At 46.2% G+C, this 20,413-nt stretch overlaps 1 protein-coding gene across 2 annotated transcripts; it reads left to right on the top strand.

Annotated features, from left to right (window-relative positions):
• Positions 1-7,708: 7,708 nt before the first annotated feature.
• LOC141988122 (olfactory receptor 52R1-like) lies at positions 7,709-15,439 on the top strand. Of its 2 annotated transcripts, XM_074953968.1 has the most exons (2): positions 7,709-7,739; positions 14,523-15,439. In XM_074953968.1, exons 1-2 carry the CDS (start codon positions 7,709-7,711, stop codon positions 15,437-15,439), a joined length of 948 nt encoding a protein of 315 aa, XP_074810069.1. The 2 variants fall into 2 exon arrangements, with proteins under 2 accessions (XP_074810069.1, XP_074810064.1); XM_074953963.1 differs by lacking the exon at positions 7,709-7,739 and having other exon boundaries at positions 14,441-15,439.
• Positions 15,440-20,413: the final 4,974 nt, after the last annotated feature.

The following is a 20,413-nucleotide window of genomic DNA, read 5'->3' as shown; positions in this document are numbered from 1 at the left end:
GGGCATTCTGACAACACTAGGTAACACTTCCCCCAGACCCCACCCCTGCCCCGCCTTTTCCCCTCATCTTTCTACCCCCTCCCTTGAGCATGCCCCATCATCTTAAAAACTTCTAAGGAAGGAGATTCTACCACCTCCCTAGGTAACGCATTCCAGTGTTTCACCACCCTCCTAGTGAAAAAGCTTTTCCTATTATCCAACCTAAACCTCCCCCACTGCAACTTGAGACCATTACTCCTTGTCCTGTCCTCTTCTACCACTGAGAGTAGTCTAGAACCATCCTCTCTGGAACCACCTCTCAGGTAGTTGAAAGCAGCTATCAAATCCCCCCTCATTCTTCTCTTCTGCAGACTAAACAATCCCAGTTCCCTCAACCTCTCCTCATAAGTCATGTGTTCCAGGCCCCTAATCATTTTTGTTGCCCTCCGCTGGACTCTCTCCAATTTATCCACATCCTTCTTGTAGTGTGGGGCCCAAAACTGGACACAGTACTCCAGATGAGGCCTCACCAATGTCGAATAGAGGGGAATGATCATGTCCCTCGATCTGCTGGCTATGCCCCTACTTATACATCCCAAAATGCCATTGGCCTTCTTGGCAACAAGGGCACACTGCTGACTCATATCCAGCTTCTCGTCCACTGTCACCCGTAGGTCCTTTTCCGCAGAACTGCTGCCTAGCCATTCGGTCCCTAGTCTGTAGCGGTGCATTGGGTTCTTCCGTCCTAAGTGCAGGACCCTGCACTTATCCTTATTGAACCTCATCAGATTTCTTTTGGCCCAACCCTCCAATTTGTCTAGGTCCCTCTGTATCTTATCCCTGCCCTCCAACGTATCTACCACTCCTCCCAGTTTAGTATCATCCGCAAATTTGCTGAGAGTGCAATCCACACCATCCTCCAGATCATTAATGAAGATATTGAACAAAACCGGCCCCAGGACCGACCCCTGGGGCACTCCACTTGACACCGGCTGCCAACTAGACATGGAGCCATTGATCACTACCCGTTGAGCCTGACAATCTAGCCAACTTTCTACCCACCTTATAGTGCATTCATCCAGCCCATACTTCTTTAACTTGCTGACAAGTATACTGTGGGAGACCGTGTCAAAAGCTTTGGTAAAGTCAAGAAACAATACATCCACTGCTTTCCCTTCATCCACAGAACCAGTAATCTCATCATAGAAGGCGATTAGATTAGTCAGGCATGACCTTCCCTTGGTGAATCCATGCTGACTGTTCCTGATCACTTTCCTCTCGTGTAAGTGCTTCAGGATTGATTCCTTGAGGACCTGCTCCATGATTTTTCTGGGGACTGAGGTGAGGCTGACTGGCCTGTAGTTCCCAGGATCCTCCTTCTTCCCTTTTTAAAAGATTGGCACTACATTAGCCTTTTTCCAGTCATCTGGGACTTCCCCCGTTCGCCACAAGTTTTCAAAGATAATGGCCAATGGCTCTGCAATCACAGCCGCCAATTCCTTTAGCACTCTCGGATGCAACTCGACCGGCCCCATGGACTTGTGCATGTCCAGCTTTTCTAAATAGTCCCTAACCACCTCTTTCTCCACTGAGGGCTGACCATCTACTCCCCATGTTGTGATGCCCAGCGCAGCAGTCTGGGAGCTGACCTTGTTAGCCCTGGCTGGGATGATTTAATTGGGGATTGGTCCTGCTTTGAGCAGGGGGTTGGACTAGATGATCTCCTGAGGTCCCTTCCAACCCTGATCTTCTGTGATTCTATGATCCGCTCCTCCCCCTCCCTCCCAGCCCCTCCTGCATGCTGCAGAACAAGTGATCTGTGGCGAGTGGGAGGCACAGGGAGAGAGTGGGAGGAATTGATCCCTGGGGCCACTGGTGAGTGAGAGGTGCTGAAGGGAGGGAGGGGAACTTGGCTGCTGGTAGAGGCTCCTCTATGCAGTGATCAAAAACGTCATCCATAGCATATGTTAGACTCAGCATCACTGTTCAGCTTCAGCCCCTGGGCAATGGGGCCCCTGTAGTTCCAGATAAGGTGCCCTGTACATGTGTAAATAGCCGGCTCATGGCAGATGTGCCATTTATCTTCCTCCCTGTCAGCTACCGAAGCTACCCCAGGCTCTGCCCGTCATCCCGCCTTCCCAGCTAACACAGGGGATTATCCTTCTGTCTCTGTCAGTTGTTGTCCTCCAAGCTTCAAAGCTGATCCCTTAGCCCTGCCCCCGAGGCCTGGCTCAGGACAAAGGGCTCCCAGCCCATGCCCTTTCCATTGGTCCTGCCTGCTTCAGACTCCAAGCCCAGAGGCGAGAAAGGGAGCTAAAAGCTATAGAAATAAACCACACAATGGTCTGTTCCCTCCAGACTTTGTAGATGAACTTTAGAGCCCACAAGCTATATGATGCACAGTCTCACCCGCATGCCACACAACCCTGCTCCCAAGCTTCAGCTGCTTTTATATGGCTTTCCTGTCCACTCCTGATTTAAGTGATTATAACCAAATGCCAAAAGTCTAAATAATAAGATGGGTGAACTAGAGTGCTTCGTATTAAGTGAGGATATTGATATAAGGGACATCACAGAAACTTGGTTGAATGAGGATAATCAACGGGACACAGTAATACCACTGTACAAAATATATTGGAAAGACAGAGCAGGTCGTGCTGGTGGGGGAGGGGCACTATATGTGAAAGAAAACGTAGACTCAAATGAAATAAGAATCTTAAATGAATCAAACTGTACCATAGAAACTCTCTGGATAGTATTTCCGTGCTTGAATAATAATATAGCAGTAGGGATATATTACCGACCACCTGATCAGGATGGTAATAGTGACTATCAAATGCTCAGGGAGATTAGAGAGGGTAGAAAAATTAAAAACTCATTAATACTTGGGGATTTCAGCAATCTCCAGGTTGACTGGGTACATGTCACCTCAGGACGGGATGCAGAGATAAAAATTTCTTGACGCCTTAAATGACGGCTTCTTGGAGCAGCTAATCCTGGAACCCACCAGAGGAGAGACAATTCTTGATTTAGTCCTAAGTGGAGCACAGCATCTGGTCCAATAGGTGAATATAGCTGAACCGCTTGGTAATAGTGACCACAATATAATTAAATTTAACATCCCTGTGGTGGGGAAAACACCACAGCAGCCCAACACTGTAACATTTAATTTCTGAAAAGGGGAACTACACAAAAATGAGGAAGTTAGTTAAACAGAAATTAAAAGGTACAGCGCCAAAAGTGAAATCCCTGCAAGCTGCATGGGAAGTTTTTAAAGACACCCTAATAAAGGCTCTAACTAAATGTATACCCCAAATTAAAAACCATAGTAAGAGAACAAAACAAGTGCTACCCATGGCTAAACAACAAAATAAAAGAAGCAGAGAAAGGCAAAAAGGCATCCTTTAAACAGTGGAAGTTAAAGGAGCATAAACTCTAGCAAGTGAAGTGTAAAATTATAATTACGCAGGCCAAAAAAGAATTTGAAGAACAGCTAGCCAAAGACTCAAAAAGTAACAGTAAAAAAGTTGCCAGGAGGATGGACCATCATGGGCTCTCTAAGAAGAATGCTGTGCTGAGTAGAGTATTGGCTCAAGCAGAGAGACAGAGTCATTCCCGGGGTCCTGCAGGGCAGATTGGAAATGTTAAAGTGGGCAGAAGAGAGAAGACTGTTATTCCTCCTTGGAGAGGGAAGATCTTGATGAATGCTGCTGAGTGCCAGGAAATACCAATGGATCTCAAATGCTTATAGAGCATTGCCAGAGAAGCATTGAAAAGTCTTTTCTAAGTATGAGCTGATCAGTTTTGATGAGTGGCTCAAAGGTGTGTGTGACAGGCCAAAGACAGCCAGCAAGTTGCTCTCAGTACAACTAAAGACACAGCCCAAAGTAAGAAATCGCAAGTCCAGTTGTTACCCGGGGTTCTTTCAACCCAAAGCTCTTGGTAACTTTTACTCTGTGCAAGGTGGTGTCAGGAAATAAATCAGGGGAGACACGGCCATCCGACCGATAGATGGCGGCACAAACAGGACATCTGTCTCAGTGTGAGCTTCCTGTCGTACCCCTGAGGGTCCTTTGTAAATTCTGTGGAGCCTGATTCAGGACAAGTATTTTATCTTCTGAACAAACAGATTGGCGAGCCTAAAACCCCTACTAATTAATATTATTAATTATTATCAATATTATTAATTAATTAATTAAAATAAACAAAAATTAAATTGATAAATTAAATTATTAATAGTATACCCTAAATCAGGCTACATGCTGCTGACAGATAGTGTACTTCTGGTTCCAAATCAGAGGTGTGGGTGATCGGTCAGTTTGTAACTCTGGTGTTTGTAACTCTACGGTTCTACTGTAGATGCTGTTTAACATTCGCCTTGAGAGCTAATGGATTGGAGACTATTTCATCACCTCATGTGATATGAGTACCTCATACTGCTTCTTTCCAAATGCAGAAGAAAACTATTTCTTGAATCTTTTCTACCTTTTCTCCATCATTAACAAGTTTTCTTTCTGTCACGGAGTCACCGGGGCAATGCTCTGAAACTACCCCGTATGAAGTCAACCAGGACTCTGGGGGAGCCTCCTCTCTCTGAGCATACTATCTCCAGGGCAAGAAGCTTACACAGCTTTGACCTTCCTGGGTCTGACCTCAGTGCATTCAGCATCCCCTTCCACACCTGGAGTTTCTTGCAGAGAGTCCACCCGGGCGGGGCTCCCGGGCAAGCCAGAGGGTCCTGCCCCCCAACCCCACAGTCAGACGTGACTCTCAGCCAGCATGTAGAACAGAAGGTTTATAAGGCGACAGGAACACAGCGTAGAACAGAGCTTGCTATCACAGAAATCAGTGACTTTCAGTGAAGTCCATCTTGGGGAGTCCTGGGCCAGATGGCCTGGATTCCCCCTCTTACAGTCCCCCAAGCAGACAGCCCAGCTTCCAGCGACCCAACCTCAGAGACCCCCATAGCTCCTCCTCCTCTTTGTCCTGGTTTCTTGGCAAAAGTGTCACCTGGTTGCATCCCCATCCTGGATCTCAGGTTACATACCTTCAAACAGCTGGGCAGCCTCAATTGCCCTGAGGGCCGCAGCAAAATCACCCCCCCAGTTCCCACCACCTAAGTATTCATGCAGTACACAGGGAAACCAAGGTACACAGAATTAGTATAGGATCGTAAGACTCACATGCAACATAATAAGATGAATAAAACCCCACTTCGTCACATCTCTCCCCACTCTGAGACTGAACTGAGCGGGGCCACTGTAGCCAGTGGCCTGGGGAAGTTCCAGCCCCCCTCTCCGGGACACAGCATCAGCTATAACGCTGGCACCCCCCTTAACACAGACTACCTTCATGTTATAATCCTGAAGCTGGAGACTCCACCTCAGGAGCTTGGCATGGGTCCCTTTCATCTGGTATAACGATGTCAGGGGTGAGTGGTCGGTGTCCACAGTGAAGCACCACCCAAATAGATCCGGCTTCAGCTTTTTAAGGGCCCGCACCATGGCCAGGCGTTCCTTCTCGATGGCTGCTCCTGGAGAAGCAGCTTCCTGCTCACATTCACGATGGGGTGTGTCATGATTATAGGGGGAACGGTAGCAACCGTTTTGTACACAGTAGTATAAAATCCCTCTTGGGCAGCTGTACTGGATTGCCTTACCTGTAAGGGGTTAAACAGTTCAAATAACCTAGTTGGTGTTGGGGGCTTATTTCTTCACCCACTCACTTCCCTGGTCCTTCTCGCATGAACAGAGGGCAACAATACCCGAAGTCCAAAGGTGCAAACAATTCGATGTTTATTGGGGTGAACTTCCAGCAAGCATGATTCCAGTTTCCTTCCTTAGTGTCCCTCTTCCCAGCTCTGACACCACAGAGCCTTACACCTGTGTCCCTGTTCCCATTCCTGCCCTTAGCCAAACATGATTCCAATTTCCCCACCCCCATTCCCTGTTCCCATTACCCCTCCCCACACCCACACACACACTTCCTGATTGACTGCAGACTATATAGTAAAACTTGAGTTCTGCTTAGCTATACCTTAACCAATCATTTTCCTGAAATTTAACTAACCAATCCTAACATATTGTAACATGATTATGTAACCAATTATATCCCACCACCTTCATTAGTTTACACCCAGCAAAATTAATTATACAGCAGACAGAAACAATCCCAGAACGAGACAGAGATTATACAGACAAACAATAGCAAAGTAGGAACTATAATGACAAAACAATACAGAAGTGAGGATTTCACATCCCAGCTATCGATAAGCGAGTTCTTGCCAGACAGGATGCTATCAAACTACATCTTTTACATCTTCTAGGCACTTCCCTTTCTCTGGAGGGGATAGGCATTATCAGGACAGGATTGTATCCTAACAGCCCCATAGCACCTTCTTTCAATGTGACTAGTTTGGAATGTGAGGCGGTGACCGGTCGGTTCCCAGCTTATGGCTGCCTCTGTTGCTTAGCCAAAGGCCTTAGCCTAAGCACAGGGCCACAGACTGTCACCGTGAGAGAAGGACCTTACACTGGCAGACAGTGATTTTGATTCTTTCTTTTATACCTCTAGAACTAGCCAACTGATAAGAATGCACCTAAATTCTTAGAGTATAGAATATAGGCCTGAATATCTATATCCTAACAGTTGGCACCTGACCAGAAGGACCAATGAGGAAAGAAGATACTTTCAAATCTAGGGGGGAAGGATTTGGGGGGTTTTTTTGGTGACTATAGCTGGACTTCTGGTAATGGTGAAAATAAAATAATTAAATTTAACATCCCTGTGGTGGGGAAACAGCACAGCAGCCCAACAATGTAGCAATTAATTTCAGAAAGGGGAACTACACAAAAACGAGGAGGGTAGTTAAACAGAAATTAAAAGGTCCAGCTCCAAAAGTAAAATCCCTGCAAGCTTCATAGACACCATAATAGAGGATCAATTTAAATGTATACCCCAAACTAAAAAACATAGTGAGAGAGCCAAAAACCTGCCACAGTGGCTAAACAACGAAGTAAAAGAAGCAGAGCGAGGCAAAAAGGCATCCTTTAAAGAGTGGACTTTAAATCCTAGTGAAGAAAATAGAAAGGAGCACAAACTTTGGCAAGTGAAGTGTAAAAATACAAGCAGGAAGGCCAAAAAAGAATTGGAAGAACAGCTCGCCAAAGGCTCAAAAAGTAATAGCAATTTTTTTAAGTACATCGGAAGCAGGAAGCCGGGTAAACAACCCGTGGGGCCACTGGACGATCGAGGTGCTAAAGGAGCACTGAAGGGTGATAAGGCCACTGCGGAGAAGCTAAATGAATTCTTTGCATCGATCTTTACGGCTGAGGATGTGAGGGAGATTCCCAAACCTGAGCCATTCTTTTTAGGTGACAAATCTGCGGAACTGTCCCAGATTGAGGTGTCATTAGAGAAGGTTTGGGAACAAACTGATAAACTAAACAGTAATAAGTCACCAGGACCCGATGGGATTAACCCAAGAGATCTGAAGGAACTCAAATGTGAAATTGCAGCACTACTGACTGTGGTCTGTAACCGATCATTTAAATCAGCTACTGAAGGATAGCTAATATGATACCTATTTTTAAAAAGGGCTCCAGAGGTGATCCCGGCAATTACAGGGCAGTAAGCCTGACTTCAGTATTGGGCAAACTGGTTGAAACTATAGTAAAGAAGAAAATTGTCAGACACAGAGATGAACATAATTTGTTGGAGAAGACTCAACATGGTTTTTGCAAAGGGAAATCATGCCTCACCAATCTACAAGAATTCTCTGAGGGGGTCAACGAGCATGTGGATGAGGGAGATCCAGTGGATATAGTGTACTTAGATTTTCAGAAAGCCTTTGACAAGGTCCCTCACCAACGGCTCTTAAGCAAAGTAAGCAGTCATGGGATAAAAGGGAAGGTCATCTCATGGACTGGTAACTGGTTAAAAATAGGAAACAAAGGATAGGTATAAATGGTCAGTTTTCAGAATGGAGAGAGGTAAATAGTGGTGTCCCCCAGGGGTCTGTACTGGGCCCAGTCCTAGTCAACATATTCATAAATGATCTGGAAAAAGGGGTAAACAGTGAGGTGGCAAAATTTGCAGATGATACAAAACTACTCAAGATAGTTAAGTCCCAGGCAGACTGCAAAGAGTTACAAAAGGATCTCTCAAAACTGGGTGACTGGACAACAAAATGGCAGATGAAATTTAATGTTGATAAATGCAAATTAACAAATATTGGAAAACATAATCCCAACTATACATATAAAATGATGAGGAGTCTTGTGAGGAGGTACTTTAAAGACTATCAAATTTATTAGAGCATAAGCTTTCTGGTCTTTCAGGTGCCACAAGACTCCTCGTTGTTTTTGCTGAAATGGATTAACATGGCTACCCCTCTGAAACATATTAAATGATGGGGTCTGAATTAGCTGTTACCACTCAAGAAAGAGATCTTGGAGTCACTGTGGATAATTCTCTGAAAATATCCACTCAGTGTGCACTGGGAGTCAAAAATCCAACAGAATGTTGGGAATCACCAGGAAAGGGAGAGATAATATGACAGAAAATATCATATTGGCTCTATATAAGTCCAGGGTATGCCCACATCTAGAATACTGTGCACAGATGTGGTTGCCCCATCTCAAAAAGATATTGTAATTGGAAAAGATTCAGAAAAGAACAACAAAAATGATTAAATTTAGTGATGATTTATCATTGGCCATCTCCCAGTACCAAAAGGAAAGGGGAGGGTCGATGGAAACCAGACCCCTGAGACTGACAGGCCCCAGGGGCAATGGGAGGTGGGGCTGGAGCTGGGGCTGGAGGTGGGGCTGGAGCTCGGGGCTGGGACCGGGGGGCTGGAGTTGGGGCTGGGGCTGGAGCTGGAGCTAGGAGCTGGGGCTGGAGGTTGAGCTGGGGCTGTCTGGAGACGGCTGTGGTGAGCAGCTGGGGAGAGCGAGGGGGACCTGGGCAGAGAGCCCAGCACAGGGAGACACCCTCAGACCAAGAGGCCTTGCAGCCCAGACTGGGAGGGGGATCGTAACCCCAACGGGCATACTTCTAACAGCCAGGGCAGGGCTGTGCATTTCAGCTGTCTCTCTCTCACCCAGTAACCACCCATTCTTAGCGCTGTTACTCCCCCATGTCCCCACCTGGCCCCTTTCTGGTTTGTTACACAGTAACCGTGTCTTGTCTTAATTTGATTTCTAAGCTCCTTGGGGCTGTTTCTTCTTCTGTGTTTGCGAAGGGTCCAGCACAAAGGACCATGAACTGCAGTGGGGACTCTGGAGGCTACCACAATTCAGATAATAATAAATTGCAAACACAATAATCCAGCCAAATCAGGACCTAGCCCCTCCCCCGCCTTTACCTTTAGCTACAGACGAAGGTCAAACTGTGCTTGCCAGCTACTGAGTGTTAGTAACTTGAATACAGGTGGACATGGGGCCCCTGTTGGCCTCGGACAGGAGAATTCAGTCAGTCTCGTTCCAGGGCTTAAACACCCAGATGCTCCGCACCAGTGAAATACCCCTGATTAGCCAGATGAGCAGGCAGAGAGTTCAGCTGTGGGAATCCAAGCACCCTCCAGCGGGGCAGTTCTGGAAAGTCTGACTCAGCCTGGAACATTAGATTTCAATCCCACCTGGGAGACACTGGGAGGAAATGAATCGAGAGGGAGAGAACAAATCCAATGCAAACACTAATCCAGTCTCTAGCCTGGCTGTAGGGTCCCCCTTGTTCCAGGCTAGGTGTGTGGGGAGGGCGGGGCCTCTGTCCCCAGGACAGGCCCATGGCTGCCCTCTATTCACAGAAACAATCTGTGGTGTTGCGTTTACTAAGTCTGCTCCCCCGAAGCGACCCAGGGACTGTGATGCGTTGGCAGGTTTCTGAGTGGGAGCGGAAGTGGAGTCCCGGAGTTCACACCTCACAGGAGTGGGGAGCTCACAAACCCCAGCTAGTTCTGAAAACCTCAGACTCACCTAGGGAAGGTGGTGAAGGCTCCCTCTTCTAGACTTTCCTCTGCATCCCACCCAACACAGGCCCTGTCAGAGCTGGAGTCCATTTCCCGCTTGGCATGACGGAAAGACTGTGATTACGGCAGGGAAGTCCAGACTCCTGGGTTCTGTGTGTCATCCTGGCATTCAGTCTCTGTGTGACATTGGCCAATTCATATTTTCCCGTGCCTCAGTTTACCTATCTGTGTAATGGGGATCTGTTCATAGTGACTTTCCTTTGCTAGGTGTTTTGAAGATCCTTCAATGGAGGCATTCATTTCTCTACTCAGTCATCTTTGTCTAGTTCTGTCTGTCTAGTAAATCCTGGGCATTTACAGGGTATCTGACCTTATGGAGATCTCGACATTATCCCTAGTTTTCTTCCTAATTGACTATATTTTTTAAATATACACAAATGCACAGGGCAGCCAATTCCTCTGTCACTCGGCGCAGAGCCCAAGAGTTCTCGTCTCCCTTTGGGTAGGTCCCTTAATTACTGTTTATTCCTAAAGCTGAATAAATAGCACAGAAGCGCAGACAGGCTTGTCTCCAGCCTGTTTACATCCAGATGCTGCTTCTCCAGTAGACACTGAACAAACTCCACAGGGATTGCACAGAGCTCTATTATAAATGCAGCACACCCATGTCAGTTCTTGGCGTGGGATGTTGCTGGAGATGCTGGGGTGAGAGAGGTGTGGGACACAACTGCCAGAGGGGGATTCCCAGGGAAGTGGCTTCCATCTCAGGATTCACAGGTACCATCTCTTGCTGAGGAGCTCACCTGCTCGACAAACCCAGTGCAACATGGGCATGATGGGATAGAGAATGGGACTGGGGTCCTTTCTGCTCAGCACAGCCAGTAAACATCCCAGGGCCCTTGCCACAGGGGATGGGTTTGCTCCAGTATTACTGGCCGAAATGTCCTTCTTTACTGTGCAACCCCTGCCCACTCCAGCTGATGGCCTCCAGCCTCAAGGTGCCTGCATTTGAGTGGCACAGGGGATCCTTCAGGATGAAAGGTGTTAGTAGGTGGACAAGACAAGGCCAAATTCTGAGTCTGTCGCCCGTGATTTGCTTAGGTCCCACTGAGGCAAAACTCCCCTTGGAGTGAGAACTGAGCAAAGACCTCAGGAGCCAGCTGTGTGTTAATGCACAGAGACTGTCACCTCCTCCCCTTGTATTTCAGTGCTCTGACTGCTAACGGGGGGTGGGGGTGGGAGGGAAGGGAGCTGTTACCTGACTTTTATCTGCTGGAAAGTAAGGAGGTGTTAGGACTGAGGAACAATTCTAAGAATTTTTCAACATGGCCAAGGCATAGAATCATAGCATCATAGGACTGGAAGGAACCTCGAAATGTCAGCCAGGCAGGAGGGGAGTGGGGAGAAGGCACAGAATCACAGCCATATAGGACCAAAGGAAGTCGAGAGGTCATCTAGTTTAGTCCCCTGCACTCGTGAGAGGACATTATCCAGACCATCCCTGACAGGTGTTTGTCTAACCTGCTCTTAAAAATCTCCAAGATTTCACAACCTCCCTGGGCAATTTATTCCAGTGCTTAACCACCTGGACAGTTTTTCCTAATGTCCAACCTAAACCTCCCTTGCTGCAATTTAAGCCCATTGCTTCTTGTCCTGTCCTCAGAGGTTAAGAAAAACAATTCTTCTCCCTCCTGCTTGTAACAACCTTTTATGTACTTGAAAACTGTGATCATGTCCCCATTCAGACCTCTCTTTTCCAGACTACACAAACCCAGTTTTTTCAATCTTCCCTCATAGGTCATGTTTTTAGACCTTTAATAATTTTTGTTGCTCTTCCCTGGACTTTCTCCAATTTGTCCACATCTTTCCTGAAATGTGGCGCCCAGAACTGGACACAAGATTCCAGTTGTGGCCTAAGCAGCACTACATCCTATGCCTCTGTTAATGAAACACAAAACTGCATTTGCTTTTTTGCAATACAAAAAAATCCACACCCCAGAGAGATGTCGCTGTATCAACCTTAACCTGGTGTAGACAGCTTGAGGTTGACAGAATCCATCAACCTAGCTACCACCTCTCGGGGAGGTGGATTACCTATGCTGATGGGAGAACCCCTGCCGTCAGTGTCAGTAGTGTCTACACTGAAGCGCTACGGCAGCACTGCAGACATGAGGAGTTGGAGAATCCACCACTTCCCTTTGCAGTTTGTCCCAAAGGTTGACCAGCATCACTACTAAACCTTTGCCCCTTATTTCCAACCGGAATTTGTCTGGCTTCAACTTCCAGCTATTGGGTCTTGCTCTGCCTTTCTCCGCTAGATTACAGAGCCTGTTATTACTCACGGTTTTCTCCTTGTGAAAGTCTCCTCTTGATCATCTTTTTGATAACATCAGTACATAAGAATGGCTCTTTAAGTCTCTCTCTGTCAGGCATTTTGTCCAGTCTCCAATCATTTTGTGGCTCTTTTCCGCACCCTCTCCAATTTTTCTACATCCTTTTTAAAATGTGGACCCCAGAACTGGATGCAGTCAGTTTCACCAGTGCCATGTGCAGAGGTAAAATCCTCCCCCTGCTCCAACTCACCACTCCCCTGCTTATGCATCCAAGCATTGAATCAGCCCTTTTGGCCACATCATTTCAGTGGGAGCTCACGATGAGTTGAGTGTCCACAATAACCCCTAAATCCTTTCGCGGGTACCTACGTTCCATGATGCAGTGCTCTAGTCTGTGGGTTGGGTCTGCATTGCCAGTTCAGAGGGGATAACTTTGCATTTGATTATATTAAAACATTTTGTTTGCATGGGCCTAGCTCACCAAATGCTCCAGATCAATCTGAATGCCAGCCCTCACCTCCTCATTGTAACCACTCCACCAGTCTTTTGGTAGTCCACAAATTTTATCTGCAGTGATTTTCTATTTCCTTCTGCATCATTGATGAAAATACTGAATAGCATCAGACCTAGAACTGATCCCTGCCGAACCCCACTAGAAACACTCCCATTCGCTGACAATGGCCCATTGACAACTGCTTTCAGACATCGATCAGTTAGCCAGTTTTTAGTCCCTTTTACCTATGCCCTACTCATATTGAATAGTGTTCTTTTATTATCTGAATGTTTTCCCTACTCAATCAAATGCCTTAGAGAAATCAGAGTCTATTACAACTGCACGGTTCTCTTGATCAACCAAACGTGTTCTCTCATTACAGGATGAAATAGTGTTTATTTAACAAGACCTCTTTCCATAAATCATATTTTTGACTGGCATTAATTATATTCCTAGACCTTTTTTGAACAAATCCCAGACCAGCTTTTCCAGTGTTTCCTAACCTTGTCATATCATTTTTTTAAACTTTCCCTTTATTATTTTTAATATTTTATTTTTAACACAGAACTGTCCTGTATTTGCCTTTTTTTTTGTCTTTGCTGCTGCCTGATTGCCTACTTCTACTTCTGAATGAGATGTGTGATTGATCCGTCGATTCATGACTCTGGTGTTTGTAACTACAAGGTTCTACTGCCGAGGCTGTTTAACATCCTCCTTGGCAGCTAATGGACTGGAGACTATTCCATCACCTCATGTGATAGGAGTACCTCCTGCTGCCTCTTTCCAAATGCCGAAGAAAAATATTTCATGAACACATCTACCTTTTCTACAACATTAACAAGTTTCCTTCCTCCCTCTAGGAACTGGCACAAACCTTTTCTAGGATTTCTTTTGTTCTTAATATACTTAAATCACCTCCTATTTGTGATCCTTAGGCCTGCCAAGCATGGATTTACCCTGATGTCTTTTATGTCCCTTATCAATGTTCAAAACTTCCAATTTGGATTACTTGATAGCTTGATATTCCCTTTCCCCATTTGTGATACATTGCTATTTCCTCCCTAATTGCTGCCTTCACTTTGCCACTGAACTGGGCTTTGAGCCAAAATCATCCACATTCTTGACTGTGGAATTGTGGCTTTTTAGCTATCTAATAATGAATAACTCCCAATTTTAATTCCCAATTTCCTGTCTAAATTTTTCCCTCAATCAGTTTGGCTGATAATTTGCCTCTGCTTAGGGGAATTAGCTCGCTTGAATCACTAAATGTCTATAGATATTACTGGTTAGCAGCTGTTCTCTGTTTCTCCATTTGAATGTAATCAGTTGCATTCTTTTATTTGTTCTCCTCCATCTTATGCTCCCTTCTTTCTCTCTTCTCTAAACTAAACAGTCCCAGATGTGTAGGAATTATTGATGTGTGAAGCAACATAAAGTATGGAATTGACATTAGTAGGGTCAGTTGTTCATAATTCATTTATCTGAATAATGAAAATGTCATTTTTCAGTGTGTAAATAGCTACCAATCTGCTTCACCCATGAGAACAGCCTCCAGTAGTGCATTTAGTCTCTCATATTAACATTGTCTCTCCATCCAGGCATTTGCACTGAGACCATCACCCTAGACCCTGGGCACATATATGAAGTCAGAGGAACATACGGTACATGCAGGAGACACCGTTCTGCCTCAGAGTTGAACACCTTCTCCATTACTCCATGTCAGATTCCAACAAAACCGATTTCATCAACCCCTCCACCTTCATCCTGCTGGGTATTCCTGGGCTGGAAGCAGCCCATGCCTGGATCTCCATCCTCTTCTGCACCATTTACGTCATAGCTGTCTTGGGGAACTTCACCATCCTGTTCATTGTGAAGAGGGAGCCGAGCCTCCATGGGCCCATGTACTATTTCCTCTGCATGCTGGCTGTCACCGATCTGGTCCTGTCCACATCCACCCTGCCTAAAATGCTGAGCATCTTCTGGTTCAATTCCAGGGAGATCGATTTCAGTGCCTGCCTCACCCAGATGTACTTCATTCACTGCTTCTCGGTGATGGTATCTGGGATCCTTGTGGCCATGGCTTTTGATCGCTACATGGCCATCTGCCATCCACTGAGACATTCCACCATCCTGACAAACACTGTGGTGGCTAAGATTGGCCTGGCCGTGCTGCTGCGTGGTTGCATGCTCATACTGCCTTATCCCTTCATGGCCAGACAGTGGCCATATTGCAGAACCAACATTGTCCCCCACACGTACTGTGAGCACATAGCCGTGGTGAAACTGGCCTGCACTGACATCCATGTCAGTAGTTACTATGGCCTCTCTGTGGCATTCTTGTTGACAGGTCTGGATGTGTTTTTTATCACCTTGTCCTATACCCAGATCCTCAGGGCCATCTTCAGCCTCCCCAGAAAGGATGCCCGACTCAAGACTTTTGGGACCTGTGGCTCCCACCTCTGTGTCATCTTAGCCTCTTACATCCCAGCTCTCTTCTCCTTCATCACGCACCGGTTTGGCCACAATGTGCCCCTGTATTTCCACATTCTCATGGCCAATATGTACCTTCTGGTGCCCCCCATTCTAAACCCCATCATCTATGGGGTGAGGACCAAACAGATCCGGGACAGGGTTCTAAGGCTCTTTACTCATAAAGGAACCTAAAGTTTTCTCCTGGTGCTCTGGCTCTCAGTCCGAGCTCCATGCAGAGCTGGCTGGTGACATGGTGCTGCGCCCTTTTCCCTGAATCACATACTGGACGGTCAAAGTGACATTAAAACCTTTCCTGGCCTTACTGCGCTGTGTCGGTGTGACAAACAGGGGAATTCGTCTGTGTAGAACCCAGAGGGTCGCCACCTTTCTAATTGCTGAAAGAACAAGGAGTACTTGTGGCACTGTCAAAGTTCCTTCCCCATTCTGAACTCTAGGGTACAGATGTGGGGACCTGCATGAAAACATCCTAAGCTTATTTTTACTAGCTTAGGTTAAAACTTCCCCAAGGTAGTTTTAAAACTTCCCCAAGGTACACCAGAAAGAGTTTCCTTGTATAAAAGTCCTCTTTCTACAACAAACCTGGATCGATTAGAAGAGCTGAGAGGTGGTGGGTTGTTCCATGCCACCATCCAAGCTCTCTGGAGACTTTCATCTGCTTCCTGTTCAGTCTGGAACTGTTCCCTTGATGCTGGAGACATCAGTTCCTCATTGGATTATGGACCTGGGCTTGGTCCCTCTGGAAGCGATGTAGGAGATGGGGCTGTTTCCGTTGACTGTGAACCGCTCTCCGCTGGGGCATTATGTTGGGGTTCAGGCTCCGGCTGAGCCTCTTGTGTAGGGTTATCTGCTGCTGCCGGTTCAGGTTTGGTGGGGCCCTCTGGTGCTGAGGTTGCAAGTACTGGATTCAGTGCTGGCAATGGGTCTGGTGTTGGTTGTTCGGCTGGTTCCGGTTCTGGGACTGGTTCCGTCTGGGTCTCTGGGACTGGATCCACTACTGCTGTTGCAGACATTGGCCTGGGGTCTGGGTCCATCAGCTCTGACCGGGTCCTGATAGAAGTTTCCGGAACAGAGCTAGACGTCATGGCTTGTTTAGCCTGGCTGCGGGTGACCATTCCCACCCTCTTGGCCCGCTTCACCTGATTGGCCAAGTCTTCCCCCATCAGCATGGGGATGGGATAATCATCATAGTCTGCAAAAGTCCACCTTCCTGACCAGCCCTTGTACTGGACAGGCAACTTGGCTGTAGGCAGATTGAAAGAATTGGACTTGTAGGTTGAATTGTCACTTGGATCTCTGGGTTGATTAAGTTGGGGTCCACTAAGGAAGCATGGATAGCTGACACTTGTGCTCCGGTGTCCCTCCACACGGTGACCTTCTTCCCACCCACACTCACAGTTTCCCTCCACTCTGAGGGTATCTGGGAGGTATCTGGGCCTGAGGACCTTTGGTGTGATTCCGGTGCAATGAACTGTAATCTGTTGGGATTTTGGGGGCAGTTGGCTTTTACATGCCCCGACTCGTTACATTTAAAACATCGTCCAGCTGAAGGGTCACTGGGGTCAGGTGGGTTGCTGCAGAACGGGGTGGTGGGACGATAAGGTGTCTAGAGGGTTCCTTGGGTGGTAGTTGGGGCTTTGGGCTGGCCCTGGTGGTAGGGTGTGGTCTGAGGTTGTCCCTTCTGGTCTCTGCTTCAACTGTGACCAGTTTTTTTTTCTTTTCTGCCACCTCCAACCATTTGACTCCAATCTCCCTCACCTCGATTACAGTTTTGGGCTTCCCATCTAGGATGTATCTTTCTATTTCCTCAGGAACACCCTCTGAGAACTGCTCCATTTGCATTAGGAAGGGCAAATCTTCTGGAGATTTAACACTTGCTCCTGATATCCAGACATCCCAATGTTTCACAATGTGGTAGGCATGTTGGGTAAATGACACATCTGGTTTCCACCTTAGGGCTCTGAACCTCCGACGGGAATGCTCGGGTGTTAGCCCCATTCTGACTCTCACCTTGGTTTTAAACAGTTCATACTTGTTCATGTGGTCCTTAGGCATTTCAGCCGCCACCTCAGCTAAGGGTCCACTGAGCTGCGGCTTCAACTCTACCTTGTATTGGTCTGTGGAGATGCTGTACCCAAGGCAGACCCTTTCGAAGTTTTCTAAGAAGGCCTCGGTATCATTGCCTACCTTGTAGGTGGGGAACTTTCTGGGATGGGAAGTGGTACCTGGAGAAGGATTGCTAGGGTTGTTGGTATATTCTGCTGAGCCTTTGCCTTCTCCATCTGCAGTGCATGCTTCCTCTCTTTTTCCTTCTCCTCCATTTCTTTGTCCCTTGCCTCCATTTCTTTTTCCCTTGCCTCCATTTCTCTCCTGTGGGCAGCCTCCATTTCTTTTTCTTTGGCTGCTTGTGCATCCATCTCCATCTGTCTGAGTTCTACCCATCTTTCATATTCCTTTTGTCTTTCCTCAGCCACAAATGTGGCTAATTCCAGCTTCTGTTGAACCGTGGAGTCTGTCATCCTAACCTCTCTGTTTTTAACTAACTTTTCACCCGAGAGTTAGAAAGAAAACAAAAAAAAACTTGGCTTGTAAAATTTTGCTGTGCTGTCCGGATACCTACGTTCTCTGATAGTGATTGTCAGCCTACAGAAAAATCCTTAAAAAAACCCTAACACCTTTGTCTTCAGGTAAATAGGCAGAAAACCCCTCTAGTTGCTCTTAGGGAAAAAAAAACATCTTCAGGTCTTTGAAGACTTATGAATTTCCCTGCAGGAGGTTAACTACCCTACCTTTAGGTAGAGAAAACTCCAGCTCACAAAAGACAATCCCCTTTTGTCTTTGCTCTGGCCCCCAAGCAGAGACAAAAAAAAAAACCTTTAATTGCTTTCAGCCGAAAACCTGCTTTCCAGCAGCCCAAAGGAAAAAAAAATCCTTTTTAAAATCTTTGCTTCTGGTTCAAAAAATCTCAAATTGATCTGAAAATCATTTCAAGTTAATCCCACCACTCTGCCACCATGTCAAGGTTCCTTCCCCACTCTGAACTCTAGGGTACAGATGTGGGGACCTGCATGAAAACCTCCTAAGCTTATTTTTACCAGCTTAGGTTAAAACTTCCCAAAGGTACAAACTATTTTCCTTTTTCCCTTGGACTTTATTGCTGCCACCACTAAGCGTCTAACAGATATATAACTGGGAAAGAGCCCATTTGGAAATGTCTTTCCCCCCAAAAATCCTCCCCAAACCCTACACCCCCTTTCCTGGGGAAGGCTTGATAAAAATCCTCACCAATTTGCAGAGGTGAACACAGACCCAAACCCTTGGATCTTAAGAACAATGAAAAAGCAATCCGGTTCTTAAAAGAAGAATTTTAATAGAAGAAAATGTAAAAGAATCACCTCTGTAAAATCAGGATGGTAAATACCTTACAGGGTAATTAGCTTCAAAACATAGAGAATCCCTCTAGGCAAAATCTTAAGTTACAAAAAGACACACAGACAGGAATATCCATTCCATTCAGCACAGCTTATTTTCTCAGCCATTTAAAGAACACAGAATCTACCGCATCTCTAGCTAGATTACTTACTAAGTTCTAAGACTCCACTCCTGTTCTGTCCCCGGCAAAAGCATCACACAGACAGACCCTTTGTTTCTCCCCCCCCACTCCAGCTTTGAAAGTATCTTGTCTCCTCATTGGTCATTTTGGTCAGGTGCCAGTGAGTTATCCTAGCTTCGTGTTTACCCTTCCCTTTATATTTATGACACTCAATTACAGACCTAAAAGTCACAATTATTCAACAAAAAAATCTTCAAAAACAGACTGCAATGAGAAACTGCAGAACTGGAATTAATTTGCAAACTGGACACCATTAAATTAAGCTTAAATAAAGACTGGGAGTGGATGAGTCGTTACACAAACTAAAAACTATTTCCCCATGCTAATTTTCCCATACTGTTACTCAGACCTTCTTGTCAACTGTTTGAAATGGGCCATCCTGATGATTACTACAAAAGTTTTTTTTTCTCCTGCTGATAATAGCCCACCTTAATCGATTAGTCTCATTAGAGTTGGTATGGCAACCCCCATTTTTCATGTTCTCTGTGTGTGTATATATATATATATATATATATATATATATATATATATATATATATATATATATATATCTGCCCACTGTATTTTCCACTGCATGCATCTGATGAAGTGGGCTATAGCCCATGAAAGCTTATGCTCAAATAAATTTGTTCATCTCTAAGGTGCCACAAGTACTCCTGTTCTTTTTGCTGATACAGACGAACACGGCTACTACTCTGAAACCTTTCTAATTGCTGGTAACTGAACCCCCGAGACCCCACACTGTGCTTCGCCTCTTCCCCCAAGGCGCTACCCCTGCCCCACCTCTTTCCCCAAAGACCCATCCCCCTGTCCTACCTATTTCCTTGAGGCCCAGGCCGCTTCTCCACCTCTTCTCCCACAGCCCCACCCTAATTGCTTGCTCCTTGGCTCCCCTCCCCCTGTCATTCGATGGACCATCTCCATGTTCCTCCCCTGAACCTGTGCTCCGGGGATGGGATGGGAGCTGCTGCAGCCTGATAAGCTGCCTTTCTGCTGGTAGGAGGCAGCCTGGTTGAGCTGGGGCTGCCTTGAGTTAACGACCTGATGCCTCCCCATGCCCTGAAGTAACTAGACACTACCAGTCCCCTTTTAGACCAGACTTTCTGGTTGGAAACCGGGTATCTGGCAACTCTAACTGGCACCTGGATACAGAAGCCAAAAACCTGACGGTCTGGGTAAAACCCAGATGCGAAGAAAGCCTATTAACTCCCATTTGAGTTTGTATGAACCATTTGTATGAACCATCTGTATCCTTATGTCTTTGGGCTTTGCCTGTACACTTCACTCACTGTTTTCATGCGACGGGGCAGGAGGCTGGGGTGGAGGCATTAGTCTATAAATATGTTGGTCATTAAAGACTGTCAGAATCTATCAAGACCTTGCCAGGAGAGAAGAAAGGAGTAATTGCATTCTAGATTAAAAAAAGTTTTCTCCAGCTTCTCTGCAGAGGGGTGGGCATGGAAGTAATGAAACCTCCCCAGAAAAGGGAACAGAGAGAGGAGGTGTTGGCCCAGATCTTCAAAAACACAGAGAGA

The sequence above is a fragment of the Natator depressus genome, chromosome 1 (genome assembly GCF_965152275.1).
Source record: "Natator depressus isolate rNatDep1 chromosome 1, rNatDep2.hap1, whole genome shotgun sequence".
Classification (NCBI taxonomy): Eukaryota; Metazoa; Chordata; order Testudines; family Cheloniidae; genus Natator; species Natator depressus.
Note: the sequence above shows the minus strand (reverse complement) of the source record. Positions and strands in the feature narration are given on the sequence as shown.

What these genes read in the sequence shown, in the direction of transcription:
- LOC141988122 (XM_074953963.1), top strand. Translation starts at nt 14,441, where the DNA reads ATGCAGGAGACACCGTTCTGCCTCAGAGTTGAACACCTTCTCCATTAC.